At 40.6% G+C, this 14803-nt stretch overlaps 1 protein-coding gene across 1 annotated transcript in view; it reads right to left on the bottom strand.

The window, feature by feature from the left end:
* Window positions 1-6136: 6136 nt before the first annotated feature.
* Window positions 6137-14803, bottom strand: part of LOC306694888 (ephrin type-B receptor 1-like) — a gene marked incomplete at both ends in the record, with an annotated part of 76318 nt that continues 67651 nt past the window's right edge. Inside the window, 5 exons of the mRNA XM_079157932.1 lie at window positions 6137-6248; window positions 7642-7800; window positions 7889-8085; window positions 12742-12891; window positions 13278-13425. Of these exons, the coding sequence (XP_079014058.1) occupies window positions 6137-6248; window positions 7642-7800; window positions 7889-8085; window positions 12742-12891; window positions 13278-13425 (766 nt within the window). The remainder of the gene's footprint in view (window positions 6249-7641; window positions 7801-7888; window positions 8086-12741; window positions 12892-13277; window positions 13426-14803) is intronic.

The following is a 14803-nucleotide window of genomic DNA, read 5'->3' as shown; positions in this document are numbered from 1 at the left end:
AGACGATTGGATCGGGGATTTGATCTCAAACGGTTAAAAAGGCATTTTTCAATTTACTCTTGACGTTAATCGTGTTTTACAGCTAACAAACAGAAGTAATGCATCATTTTCAAACATGTCATCAATTGAAAATCATGTTTATACGCACTTTTCATAAAAGAAATCTCATCTTATCAAGGTGATTAAACGTATAAGTTGTTAAAGAAATAATTTGACCCTTCGGGAAATATGTTTATCCGATTTCCTGCTGAGAGTTCGATGATCGATACGTCTCTTTTCTGAACGGTAAATATCGGTAAAATGGTAAAAATCTTACCTTATAGCATAAACACTTAAATACCAAAGCTGATCAATGTGATTGATTTGTCTTCTTTATTGACAAACAGTGCATTGTAAATGTAAGACTCAGAAAGTTAACAGCTACAAATTCACGCACGTACGATGTACAAACATTTAACTGCACACTGAACAGCACACACGCATTATATTACACACACACACGCGCGCGCACACACACACACACACACACACACACACACAAAAGATGCACAGGCGTGCGCATACTCACGTTATATTACAGCATTATAATACATTACAGTGGGATGTTCTGACTATATGAGCAGTAACACCTAGAACAGTATTGTAGGTAAACACAGAAAGGCAGACTACAGCTGATTACTGAGCTGTTTTTTTTTTTCAAACACAAACCAATATACATTACATACATACTGAAAAAATGGCAAGCAATAGAAAATAAAATAAATAGAAATGTAATAATTAAAAAGGAGGAAAAAGAAGACTTTTGTGCATTACCAGAGAGTGTTTCAGTTCAGGTTAGTTTGATAAAACATGTCTAAACACATGGATCGAAGGCTACAATGAGATGACACTTCTTTTCTGGGTAGAAAAGACCTTGACTTTCATAGTTTCATGATAATTGCTTCTGAAAACCAACAACAACACACTGCAGATTTGTGTGTGTGTGTGTTTAAAAGTGTTACTTGCCAATAACATCCTTAAAAGTTAAAATATTAAATGTTTGTGAATAGTTTATCTACGAATAAAATGAGTGCTGAACTTGCTTGCCTTTGAAACTGTGGAGATGCAGACTGGAAGCAGATTGAGTTGTACAGAGAGGTTGTGGGCATTAGGAGAAGAAAGAGGACAGCCGGGCAGAGTAGGGAGAGACAGGGAGAGAGAGAGACAAAAAGAGAAAGAGTAATCTCTCCACACCCAGGCTCATTTTTATTCAAACACCAGTGTCAAGCTTTGCCTCTCGCCCATCCACCCCTCCTTTTTCTCTCTTCTCTCCTTCTCCTCTGGCTCCTTCTATTACCTATTCCCTTTCACTTTTTTCCCCTCTCATCTCCAACCTCACCTACAGTATCTATTAAACCAGAGAAACAGGAAAAGAGAGAAGCAGCTGAGTCCGTCCAGCCTTCAGAAAAGAAAAACTGCAATTAAAAGATAAATCCACCCTAAAGCACGTACAGGTCCTTCTGGAGACGCGCCTTTCATTTATGGGCCTATTTTGTTGTATATTGGTATATTTATCCAGTTAGAGTGGTTGATCATGTTGATATATTTTCATCACAGTTACAGTGGAGTCTGAATGGAGTTCTCCATCTAAAACATCTGCACTAAATGTCAGGTTTTGGTGTCGGTCCCGAGCGAGGGCTTTTGTCTGCAGCTGCCATTTGCACCGCATTCAACAATAAGAAATTCATCATAGTCGTCCCTATTGACAGCAATCCCAGCAGACCAGAATGCATGAGTTTTTAGAAAGAAGAGAGACTGTGGTCACAGATATATAGGCCAACCTTTTTCAGAGCAGCAAGTTCCCACACAACACTAAAGTAACATGCAACACTTCATAACAAAATGACGTCCTAATGAACACCACGTATTACAAATAGATAAACCTTAAAAGGATATTCATAGCTGGATCTGTCCTTTAAAAGGAGTAACCCACCTAAAACAATGCAGTAGCTGTGTCCCAAACCAATACTATACAGGGATGTGAAGTGGGAGGAGCAATTTTCGGTGCCTCTGGTTTGCGAGTTAAAGGCTTATTCATTTTTCCAAAAGACAATGACCCAAGTTCCACCGCTGAGTCCGATCTCAAAACAGCTGAGTGTAAATGCGTCCAAGAACCATTTAAGAAAGATTGGAATGAGATTGTCTCTTCTCCAGATCAACTCTGGAGAAGGAGGTTGTCTCACTCATTAGGTTTTGGATGGTTGTTAGCTAACACCAGCTTAACTGTTGTTGTTGTTGTTGTTGTAACTAACTGGCTGAAGTGCAAAAGTTCTTCTTCTAGCTGTTGGCAGTTACTAAACGGCTTCAGCTTCGTTAGCACCTGGAGGAGGGCCGAGCCCAGTAAAACCAAACCAGATTGTGATCAGTGCAGAGACCGTGCAATTTAAAGTGTCTTCAATCACATTGGTGGTCAAAACCCACTAGTAGCACGATGGATTTATGTTTGTATGAGTGGTGGTTCTTTCTTCACATGCACATGGGTGACGTGATTCACATTTGTTTCACATTAATACACCAGCAAAAGGTAAAGAAGAAGAAGAAGAAGAAGTAGTAGTAGAAGAAGACTGCGTGGCAAGTAAACAAACAAACAAACCTACTGTGTTTTATAAGGAAAGAATTACATTCAACATGCTTGTTAGAAATCAAGGATTTAAACAATACGTTTTGGTGAGCAACACTAAATAGATGCATGCCAGTAAAACTGCAACTTTCAAATGTCAAATATCCATTAACAGCTCACAAATCAAGGTCTTTTTTTGGAGTTAATACACATTTTCAGTGTGACTGCACTACTCCATCTATAGAAAAACCTGCTAAGATTTTACTATGTACTGTAGTATGGAATTAGGACACAGCTAATGTCTTAGGTAAATATTGGATTTAAAAAACATCTGCAGTAAATTAGCGCAAGATATGTCTGTAAAATAGTTTAAAAAAAATAACAAGAATGGACTTTCACTGGAAGCTTGGTTATTTGTTGTTCAACATGAGACTCTTTATATGAAAAAAAAGCAAAATGTGAAACATTTTAAAAGCATAATGTCAAAACTTCCTACTTTAAAAAAAAACGAATTTAGCTTTGAACTCGAAAATGTGCCCAGAGATTCAGCACTGACATAATCACAAAGTCTATTAACTCTAACTAATGTTCATTGCCCAAAAGTGTATCTCTTTGTTTCTTTGTCCACATACACAAATAGAAAACTCTCAAAGGATTTAGTAAAATGTTCCCCTCTTTTAGGGGCTTGATTCTGGGTGGATTTTACTTTTAATAAGCAGTTCAGAAAACTAAGATCAAACACAGTTTTCTCCATGAACTCTTAAAGCACTTCATCTTGTATTAACCTTTTCATGTAGTGCATGATTAAACAATAAACGACCCCATTTTATGCAGCAATGTGGACTTAACTCACATCAGTCGTGTTCCTGAGACGTCCTCTCTGTGGTGTATATTTCTGCTCAAACCAATGCGTCATAGTATAAATACAAGACGTCCTTCATTGTCTTTTCACAAACACTGACACGGGAAGATGTAAAAAGCCTCTGAAAGCTCACATCTTGTAGCTCACATCTAGTCTCGTCAGAAAGAAGAAAACAAACATGAAGCAAAGGATTGACACATCATACGTAGCTTCAAGTTACGTAATGTATCAAGAAGCCTCTCTGGGTTGATCGCTTTTTTTTTTTTTACCTGCACGACATATTTATTAGATGGCGTTCAATATGACATTGTCTCACCCTTTGTTAAAACCCCCGAGCCAGCGCTGAAACATTTTTTCCACAGACATCTATTTACAACGAATTATGCCTCTAAACCACTTACACCACCCCAGTTGATCTCAATACTCTCTGAAAAAAGGTTCAATAAGCTATCGTTCCCGGGCAACAAATGCAATTCCGGACAATTTTTACAAAACAGTGGAAAAATGAAATGTTTGGAGGTTTGTCTCAATGTCACAATGTTCATAAATAAAAGAGTTTGGGCCATCCCAGCAGTGGAGAGCAGTGGTGCGAGACAAACACAAACACATCGTCCTGTAGGACATGCCAGCGGTAAAACGTGTTGAAAGCAAACAACTAAATACTGTCACTTCTGTTATTGTGAGCACGGCTCCAAGGGGATGATGATCACAAAATACAATGCGGGGCTGCAGACTGGTAATCCTTGGCATGTGGGGGCACACGCACGACCAAAGGTTTGGGCTAAAGGCAGAGCGGGGCCTGCTGTTGTTTCACCACTGGTAATCAGCTCAGCGCTGAGATAAAAGAGATCTCTCAGCGCTTCTCCACCACTGCGCCCCAGAGTGAGATCAGGCCTTCTTGATAATATATTTTTATGTCTGCACCAAAACATGATAAATACGCCAGCGATTTCCTTCTCGACCCCCCCCCCCCCCAGCATTTCGTATTTCCCTATCTTTGCTTGTTAGATAATTTCTCTGACATGTCTGAGAAATGAGTCTTTGTTGCTCGTAAATGGGTGTTGCGTAAGCGCCCCATTGAAAAGGTTGCTCTCCACAGACGCGCGTACGTGGATAGGTCACTTCATGTCATTTCATCTGCAAACTGACAACAGTATTAATCACTGATGTCAATCGGGAGGAGATGTGTCTGTCAAAACAGACTCCGAGAACGATGACATATTCAGCAGCCAATGAATACAAAAATGAATTGATACACAGGCCCCTCCCTGCCTGCCTGCTGTAGAGTGACTACCATCGGGAGGGCAGCCATACAGTTTTGACAGAAATGAGATTTGTTTCATGCGTGGACACAGAACATGAGCATAGGAATCCTGGTTTGTTCATGCGTTGTATTAATGCCTGACTGGCAGTCAGCTTTAGGATTTGCAGCCAAATCACAAGAACATTGGACGAGTATACCTTTTCTGCCTTTGTGTGTTCACAACATTTTCGTCTCAGCAGCTAGTAACGACTCCCTATCTACATTCTCTTAACATGTTTTTCCTTTTTCCTCTATACTTTCATGTCTGCAGTTGCTTTATAACTTGGAAAAAAAGACTTATTACACTGCAAAGGTTTCATATACCTTTACCTGATTTTGTTTCCGCTTCCTGGTCTGTAATTGCCTTTACTCTGATTGTTAAACTTCATCCATTATGAGTAACTTCTGAATCAAGTATTTTAAGTAGGCCAAGCTTTTCCAGCTCTCTGCATGGAGAAGTTTCTTTTCCTTTTGTTGCATGGGAAGTACAAAAAACTGAATTATTAAACCTATTCTTTCTATCTATTTTGTCTGCAGTCCACAGCACTTAAAAGTTTGCTCCAGTGATGAATCAGAGGAAGATAATCATAGAGAACTCACACAATACTCCAGTGGCAATTAACATGTTCGACGTTGTTGGCAAAAAGGGAAAGCAAATAGGAAATAAACATCCCATATCATAATATGTACACACTCTTCAATATGAAGATTCACAAAGTCCCATTTAACTGTTGGCTCTTATCTGGATTCAGATGTTAGCAATTCATTCTCAACAAAACATACCGGAGATAACAGCGAAGCCTGCGATGGGTCTCCAGAAACACTGATTTAAATCACCTTTTGTCAGGCTTTTAATCCAGTTTGTGTCCTTTCATATAACTGTCTGTTCAGTCAGTTTCCTCTTCACAGTAGCATGTTTGTGCGATTTATCCTTAAATAAAAACCAGGCGGGTGAAAACTGGTCTGTCGAATTCAATGATGGAAGTTATCTTGCAGGGAGATTTTAGGGGAGAGGGATTGTAACACCAGACACTAGTTTTATGTTGGTTTGCAGTCACACATCATGTCTGCCTTGTTATTCCTCATGCACAAACTCTGCATTGAATTCCCTCCAAGAGCCATTTAGTTCAAATCAATTTGCTAAATGTTGTGAAAGAAGTCTGTCCAATGACTGAAGGATGACCTGGTGACTGCTGAGGCCACGCAGACACACAAATGGCCACAGCGATTGTGAAAAACACGGTGGTTTAGATCTCCAAGAGCGGCACATTGTTCAGGTGTATGAGGGTAAAACAGAAGCGTAAAGGTGACAGCCTGCTCGTTCGGACTGTACACGTGAAATATTTCATACTGTGTCACTCCCCCTCTGTGGTTACACAGATTCAGTAGGAGACTGGTCATCGATGTTGTGCCTCATCGATTGAACACTGGTCAGGATTTTCTTCTGGTGTCCAGCTAGAGACACTCCAATCCTCTGAAGATCTCTGGAAAAACACAGAAAGAGGCACAGATATAAGGTTGCTTCATCATCACAAACTACTTTTAAAGGTGGCATGTGACACCAGTAAATCTCTGCTACAGCGATCATGAGTGGTGCTTGAATTGGAATCAAAAAGGTACTTGTACTTTAAATGAGCACAGCAAGAACATGCTGGGTAATGACTGTGTTTGGTTTGATTAAATAATGACTCAGTCGTAACCTACGTTTAACTAAAATGTTCTGGAGAGAAAATAAAAAAATTATGAAATATTTCGCATAGTTCTCTCTTAGCTTTTTAAAGTACAGATTTATTTGTGGATAAACTGCTTCAAGGATTAAAAGGAGCAAAGAAATGTCTTATTTTTTCCTATTTAAATTTCCATTATTTTACTGAATTGTCTTTTAACTACTATGAAAAACAAACCTATTCAGCCTATATAAGCATAGGATCTAAATTGGGTCTGTATTTTAAAATATAATTAAATTCACGCAACACATCATTAATTTTGTCTTTCAATGTTTAGTTTATTTTCAGGAAAAACGAAATCAGAAAGGTGCAGCGTCCATTTTTCCCCCTGCAGTCGTGTCTCATCCATTGAAAGCCTTTTGAATACAGTTCAGTGGCACATAGCCAATTCTGTGTGGCTCTATATCTGCTGTCTCAACACTGGCTCTATGTTAAAATATACTTAATTAATCCCTGTGGGGAAAATCATCCTATATGTTTGACCCCCAGTGAAGTGCACTGGGACCAACTCCAGTTCTGAGGTTGGTGCCTCGTCCAAGGATAATGGCAGGAGCAGGAGCAGGAGCAGGAGCAGGAGCCACACCGTGTAGCTCTCAGACGGAAGGAGAGGTGCTAATTTGCCTCCTATACAGGCTTGTTTAGGCAGGAAAAGCAAGAATCTACAATTCTTTAAATAGCTAACAACCAAATTCATTCCACTGTGCATTATACAAAGGAAATGAAGACAAACTCTCAGAATTTCTCACAATGGCATATGGTGAAAGAAGTGAAATTCTGATTAAAACACAGTCATTAGAGTAAAAGAGAGAACAAACCACGAGCAGAAACACTCGGTAAGCTTTAAAGAAACAACAGCATCACACATCGATTCTCATTATTTTGACTGGTTCAAATCCTTTCACAGCAATTACAGTTTATTTGACGGAGTTGTTTTAGTGTTTTGTAATTGTCATATCATGATAAAAAGAAGAAGAAAGGATGGAAGCAAGTCTGGGGGAGTGTTCATAGAGACAGATAGGCCTGCACATGGACCAGCAGTCAGCCAACCAGCCGTCCTATCAGTCGTCCAACGAACAAGACACCGACCACCGAGGAAGGCAGAGACAGACACACAAAAACGGAGAGGCAGTTAATAAATGGGGGGACTTACTCGGCTGTGATTTGTGTGACGAGCGGCAAAGAAGTGAAGCCTGAGCCCAGGAAGGAGTCTCGATACTGGGTCATCTTCAACGCAGCCAGCCAGTCTTCCACAGAGCTCACCCTGCTCAAGTCTGGAGCCCCACGGTCCAACAAGGGATGATGGGAAGGACTGCAGAGAGCAGAGATGAGGAGAGACAAGGAGGTGTTCAAAAAAGAATTCTGAGAGTTTGTGTATGTAAATTTGTATCTCTCCTCACCCGGGGGCGACGTTGTTGGTGCCGGATTTGAGAGATGCAGGGTTGCGTATCATTTTGTCCAACATGCTGACAATATCGGGGAATTTGGGCCGTGCGTTCCTGTCTTTCTGCCAGCAGTCCAGCATCAGCTGGTGCAGCACTACCGGACAGTCCATGGGAGCTGGCAGCCTGAAGTCCTGCTCGATGGCATTAATCACCTGGGACACAGTGAGAGAGGGAAGGAAGGGAGAAGAAGCAAGAGACAAAACCCACAGAGAATGAATAGCTGACTCTCAGCTCATTTATTTGGGTTTTACAACCCGTAACTGAAGTGTTTTGGTTCAGTCTCACCGCACTCATTGGTACTTTGCAGGTCACCAGATATATGACTCTAAATAAAAGCTATAGTTGATTCTTTGTAGCTGCTGGATGTGTAAATAGAAAAATGGTTTCTTAACAGATTCATTATAAACAACTTCATGCAGGATACGCTATCAAAAATTGATTTGCAGAAAGAAAAAAGATAAGGATTGACATGCATTGGAAAAAGAATGAGAACTGGAAAATGTGAGATGTCCAATGACAAAGTGGAAGAAAACTTTGAAAGATATGTGTTATTTGTGATCAGACATCAGTAAATTGCACTCAGCATGGTGCTGGTCTATGATGCTGAGGATATCAGACGGATGAAAGAGGCAGAAAGATGAAGAAGCTGAGACCTGCTGTTTCGGGGACACTATATTTCTCTCTCAAATTTTGATTTGTGACTTCCTGTTGGCAGAGAAGAGTTCAGTCTTCTCTGTTACAACTCCTTTGTGATTTTGGAAGGTGTATTTTCACAGAAGAATCCTGCCTTGTTCAGCTTTAATTAAAACTACAAAAAAACTTGGATTAGTTAAGAGGATTCAATTTCCATTTGAGAACTTCATCCTGACACCGCGTGCAGTCGCACAGCACATCCAGATATTCATCGCTAAGCAGCGGTGACGCCTGCTGCAGTCTCTGATGTGGAGGCAGGTAGTTTTACACTGAGGAGCTTTTGATTTCATTATGCCAATGCAGATATTGAGAACGATAAGCATCTGTCAAGGCTTTTCTGTGAAAACTTTTCGGCAAAACATTTGTAAAGCAGAGAGCTTGTGCTAAATACGCCAGCACACCTTTGAGTGTAGAATGTAATCATCCAGAACATCACAGCATTCAAAAACTCCTTTGACTGAAAGAGTAACTAGCTGCCTCGCCACACAAAAAAAGAAGAAAAGAAAAAAATGAAGGAAAGGAGAAAGTTCTGTGATCATTACCTCAAATTAGTCAGCCCCCTGTGCCAGCAACGTGTGAATATTTGTCACCCAAACTCTAATTATGATAGTTGTAATGTGTCAAACTCACATTGTTGTGTAACCCGATTGCCTTGCTTTTAACTTCTTCTGTCTTTGTAAAGACTTCAGATCATATTTATCTTTCTTCTTACCCTCCACACTCTATCCTTTAGAGGCCCAATGAATATTTTTCATGTAAACAAACCCTTTTGCAGGGACCCCCAAACTGATAGAGAGATGGAGCAGGGACCCCCGACTATATTATATATATATATAGTATAACATTTTGTTTTATATTAAACTGGGCCTAGTGCCATGTATAAACATACCTCTTTATTGTGCATTCAATACTAAGCTATTCAAATAAGACACAGGTTCATATATTCATGTTTTCATTTTAAACATGTGAAGGTACAGTGAGGTGGCCGTGCCACTGACATTTAGAAACATACCTTGTCAGCTGATACCAATGCCAATATCAACATTGTCTGTCAATTGTAATCATGCATACAAGCTATTCAAATTGACATTTTTATTTTAAACATGAATGTGGAAACGAAAATGAATGACTTATTAGTGCCACTGCCATGCATAAACATACCTGTTGTCTTGCATACAATACTGAACGATTAAAATAATGGACAGATTCATGTTTGAAAAAACATGTTCATGGTTTTTTTTTAAATTGTCTAATCAACCAAAAATTTCGCGGACCGCCTAGAGTACCTCCGCGGACCCTCTAGGGGTCGCGGACCCCCTGTTGAAGACCTCTGATAGCATCAGGAAACAGGGGGGCTGCAACACTTTTGTAATGAGAACTGTCTGGAAGCTAGAGACGTGGCAGCATCAGTTTCCTTTGATTGTAATCACAATATGTGTAGTATGGGAAAACACTTTCCAAAGTACTATTCAAACCATCCATTTATGTTCAAAGGAAATGTTTGATATGTTTGGATTATTTGATTATTTGCTTTCTTGGCTAGAGTGAGATGAGAAGACTGATCTGGTGTACAGTAAATATGAAGCTAACAGCAGTAAAAAATAGTCACACTCTTAAACCCCTATTTACCTTTTACACTTCCGTTTTTGTACGTATTAACCAAAGAGATATAATGTGTTGACTTTTTTTATCTTTAGAGGTGCTGGGAGACAGCTCTTGTTACTTTTGAAATCTTTGTGCGCGTCAAGAAAGAGAACATGCTTATTTCCCAAAGCGTTTGCTATCACAGTCAGATAAGCCAGGAGTTATAGGAAAATGAGTTTAAGGTCAACACATTCTGGCTTTCCTACATCTTTTTTCAATGTTTTCTGTCTGCCGGTCACCCTGCTATTCCCTTAGTTGGCCCCAGTGTGTTTCTCCATCACATGCACACATGCTCATTATTCCCTATTTAACTGATGTGAAGCAGTGCTCTCTATTTTGCCTTTTTGAGTCCACACCTCGCTTCTAAGTTGTTACACTGAGCCTTTAGTTTCGAGTGCTGCTGCTACATTTGTAAAGACAGATTCTGCCTTTAACAAAGCAGATGGGCTGTTAAATTCCTTTGAAATAATACTCGCCGCACTTCCCGTAAATTTAAAGTTACTAGCCCGTGTCAGTGTACTTGTAAGCCTACCTAACAGTAAGCTGAGGGAATGCGAAGCTTCGACTAAATTCAGCGCCGGGGATTTGTCTGCTCGCTGAGTGAACTCTATTTGACCCCGACACACTTCTCAGGCTTTGTGCCGCATAAATTCCCTCTAAGCACCGCTGTCAATCAAAAATAGCAGCGAGTGTAGTAAAACATCACAGGTCTCTTTCATGATTAATTCATGTCGAACACAGCACCTGTGGTGGCTTCCGCTGACAATCTCACCGTTCTTTGAAATCCTGTGTGGGTGTGTGTGTGTATGTGCCTTCATGCATGTCAGCCTGCATGTGTGTGCTTCGGCTTCATGGCATGTGTGAGTTTAGGGTGTGAGGTTCATGCATAGTTAATGCCCCAGCAGACCCTCGTTATAGCTATAGTGGTAACGCACACTTTCCCCATCATTATACACTGTGTGTGCCATTATAAAACTGTCTCTGTCATTAGACTGACTCTGTCATTACCGCTGCAGAGACGGCTTCTATTTCGGAGGAGCAACCACAGGAGAACGAGGGGTGAGGCTGCAAGGGAGGAGGTGAGGAGAGACAGCAGGGGGGAGCCAAGAGGCAGAGGAGAAAGTGTGAAATAACGGAAAAAGAGACGGTTTAAGTGATGTAGATGCTAATGCAGGGAAATGGTTTTCTGCTGACAAAAATGGGGGAATGATTTATTTCTATCAGTTAAAAATGTGTGTCTGTCTTACAGTTAGAAAGACATCTCGCTACTGATTACCTCCTCATCAATCGGACGGGTAACCAGAAAGAGAAAACGTCCCATATAGTCTAAGTTAATGAGGTCTAAAGCAGGTTAAACATTGCTGGAGTGGAGCTGTGTGTCTGAATATGTTACTTTTTGGGAAAATTAAATGATAGCTATAAATAATTCCTACTAGAAAGTTATTCAGAATATTTTCCAGGTGATAAGCACAACTGAGGCGCTCAGCAATGATTTGGAAGATGTTCTGAAGGAACAAAATTCATTTTCACGTTTAAATTCAAGACAAACTGGAGGCTTGTAAAATTCCCCGGTTCCTCTGTGTCAGAGCTATTAGATATATCGTTTCAGAAAGCAAGAATTGAGATTTAGAGCCTCAGTGCTTTGAAGTGGGTTTTAGTGCCAAAACTAACTATAATCTGAGTATCACATTTCTTCTCGGAATAGAAACCTAAAAATAAAAATGTCAGCAATCCGATCTTCTGGAACCTCCTTTTTCATGTACGGTGCGTGATCTCCCTTAGGTTTAACAGCAAAATTGAATACTCAGCCTAACGAAAGGACAAGAGTGTTTTTTATGACACATTTTAACACAACATGCAGCAGAGAACTGAAGACTTTAAAAGAAAATAAATGCCAATCATTTCTGTGCCCAAACTGCACAGGGATAAATGAAACCTCAAACCACTTAATAACATCATTGAGACGCCAGCAAAAAGAAATAAAAAGGTATCAAAATGCTGCAGCAAATGTATCATACTGTGAAGGTAATTGGAATAAAGTTGTCAGAACAATGAGATATTCCCTGAAGGAAAGATCAGCTGGAAAACCAAATCCTGATGCCTTTTGGTCTGATGATCCAGGAAACAGACATTTCTGTGACACTTAAATTGATGCCCTTATTTTCAGTGTTTTTCCAAGAACTGCAGACACCCGCTGTGAGAGACGGCAAAGGAAACGAACATGCACACCCCCAACCCATACCGACCCCTCCCACACACACACTAGAAAGGCAGCGTGTGACAAAAATGGGTAAACGTATACATTCCAAGACAGTTTTCGAAATCAATGAGAACAGAAGAAAACAAGACAAAGACTCTCTTTCCCATTCTCTCCCTCCATGTCTGTCTGTCTCCCTCTCTCTCCCTGCCTCCGTGTCTGTCTGTCTGTCTGTCTGTCTCTCTTACACACACACACACACGCAGTGACTCACATCTTGGTTGCTCATGTCCCAGTAAGGCCTCTCTCCATATGACATCACCTCCCAGGTCACGATCCCATAACTCCAGACATCTGAGGCCGACGTAAACTTCCTGTAGGCGATGGCCTCTGGAGCCGTCCACCGCACTGGGATTTTACCACCCTGAGAGAAAATGAAGAGAAAAGGCAAGAAGAGAGAGGAAGATAAATGATGGAAAGAAAGCAATGGAAACTCATTCGCTGTTTAGTTCCACTCTGGAAACGAACACCTACACATGCATCACACAGTCCTAAGTCTGATAATGCCTCCTGTGAGACAATTTCATTTTCTACCGTGTAGTAACGACTACAGCTTCACAGGGCCACGAGCATGTTTTATGTGTATGGAACGGCCCAGCCTCTCACATAGTGATCAAAATGATCATGGGAACGAGAAGGACGTTTTGACCATAGTAGAAATGCAGAAATTAAATATTCTCTTGAGGGTACGTTTATTGCATGTTCCCTGTGTGTGTGTGTGTGTGTGTGTGTGTGTGTGTGAGTCCTTACCAGTGAGCTGGTGTAGGTGGGGTCAGAGGTGTCGTCCTCCAGATACCGAGATAATCCAAAGTCAGACACTTTACACACCAAGTTACTGTTAACCAGGATGTTCCGAGCAGCCAGGTCCCGGTGAACATAACTCATTTCCGCAAGGTACCTGTAACATAAACAGGATTTACTGTGTGGATGTGTGTGTTATCCATCGCCAGCTACCTGGGCTACAAAAATAAGCAAATGGGATTCAGTGTGCGTGCGTGTCAGTGTATGCGTGTGTGTTATCACTTCCAGCCACCTTTGATGAAATAGGAATGGGATTTAATGTCTGTGCACCTGTACACACATTTGTGTGCTATCACAGCCAGATACCTGCAATAAAACACAGATAGGATCTAGTGAGTGTGTGCGTGTGCGTGTGTGAGCAGTTTCAAGCTGCCAAGCCAATAATTTGTGGCACTCTTATTGAAATAAATAGACTTGTGTTTGTTCATGTGTGTGTGTGTGTGTGTGTGTGTGTATGTGGGGGGGGGGGGGGGGGGGGGATATCTGCTGACAGACCAGACAGTATACGATATCATCACTTGAAATCTCAATATCAAGCCTATTAATCGACCCTAAACCTAAATTATATTGTAACTCATTTGAAAGCCTTGTTCTTAATCTTTCACATCCAGCCTTGGAAACACTGCAGACAATTCTATTTGTTACAGTGTTATTCTGAATCCCTGTCGACATTTTCAGAGTTCTCCTCAAGTTTCGTCCTTAAAACAGATAAAGTAATTATTGTAGGTGATTGTAACATTCATGTAGACGTCGATAATGATAGCCTTCATACTGTTAGTACTAGTACGTGTATCTCAGAGATAGTCAGAGTGTATAGAAACCCACTCACTGTTTTAACCACACCCTGACCTTGTTCTGGCATATGGCCTTAAAATAGAACATTTAATAGGCTTTCCACAGAACCCTCTTTTATCGGACCATTACCTAAAAACCTTTGAATTTTTACTACAGAGTGTACGCCAGTAGGCAAAAGCTTCTACACTAGATGTCTATCTGATAGTGCTGTATAGCTAAATGTTAAATTTGATTCAATACCATGCCTCAATATAACAGAGGACTCCTGTGATAACTTTAGTCCGTGCCAGATTGATCATCTTGTCGATATTGCTACAGGTTCAATGAGAATGACACTAGACTCTAATGCTCCTCTAAAAAAGAAGATAATAAAACAAAGGAGATTCGCTCCATGGTATAACCCGGGAAAGCCGCAAATTAAAGCAAACATCGCAAAAACATGAAAGGATATGGCGTTCCACTAACTTGGAAGAATCTCGGTTAGTCTGGCGAGACAGTCTTAAAACATGTCAGAAGGCCCTCTGTAATGCCAGAGCAGTTGACCATTGACCATCACGTCCTATTACAGAGACTAGAACATTTGATTGGCATCAAAGGAACCGCACTAAGCTGGTCCTATTTATCAGATCGATCTCAGTCTGTATATGTAAACAATGAAACCTCGATGAACACCAACGTTA

Source organism: Pholis gunnellus, assembly GCF_910591455.1.
Source record: "Pholis gunnellus genome assembly, chromosome: 4".
NCBI lineage: Eukaryota > Metazoa > Chordata > Actinopteri > Perciformes > Pholidae > Pholis > Pholis gunnellus.
The sequence above is the reverse complement of the archived record's forward strand: the minus strand, read 5'-3'. Positions and strand labels throughout refer to the sequence as shown.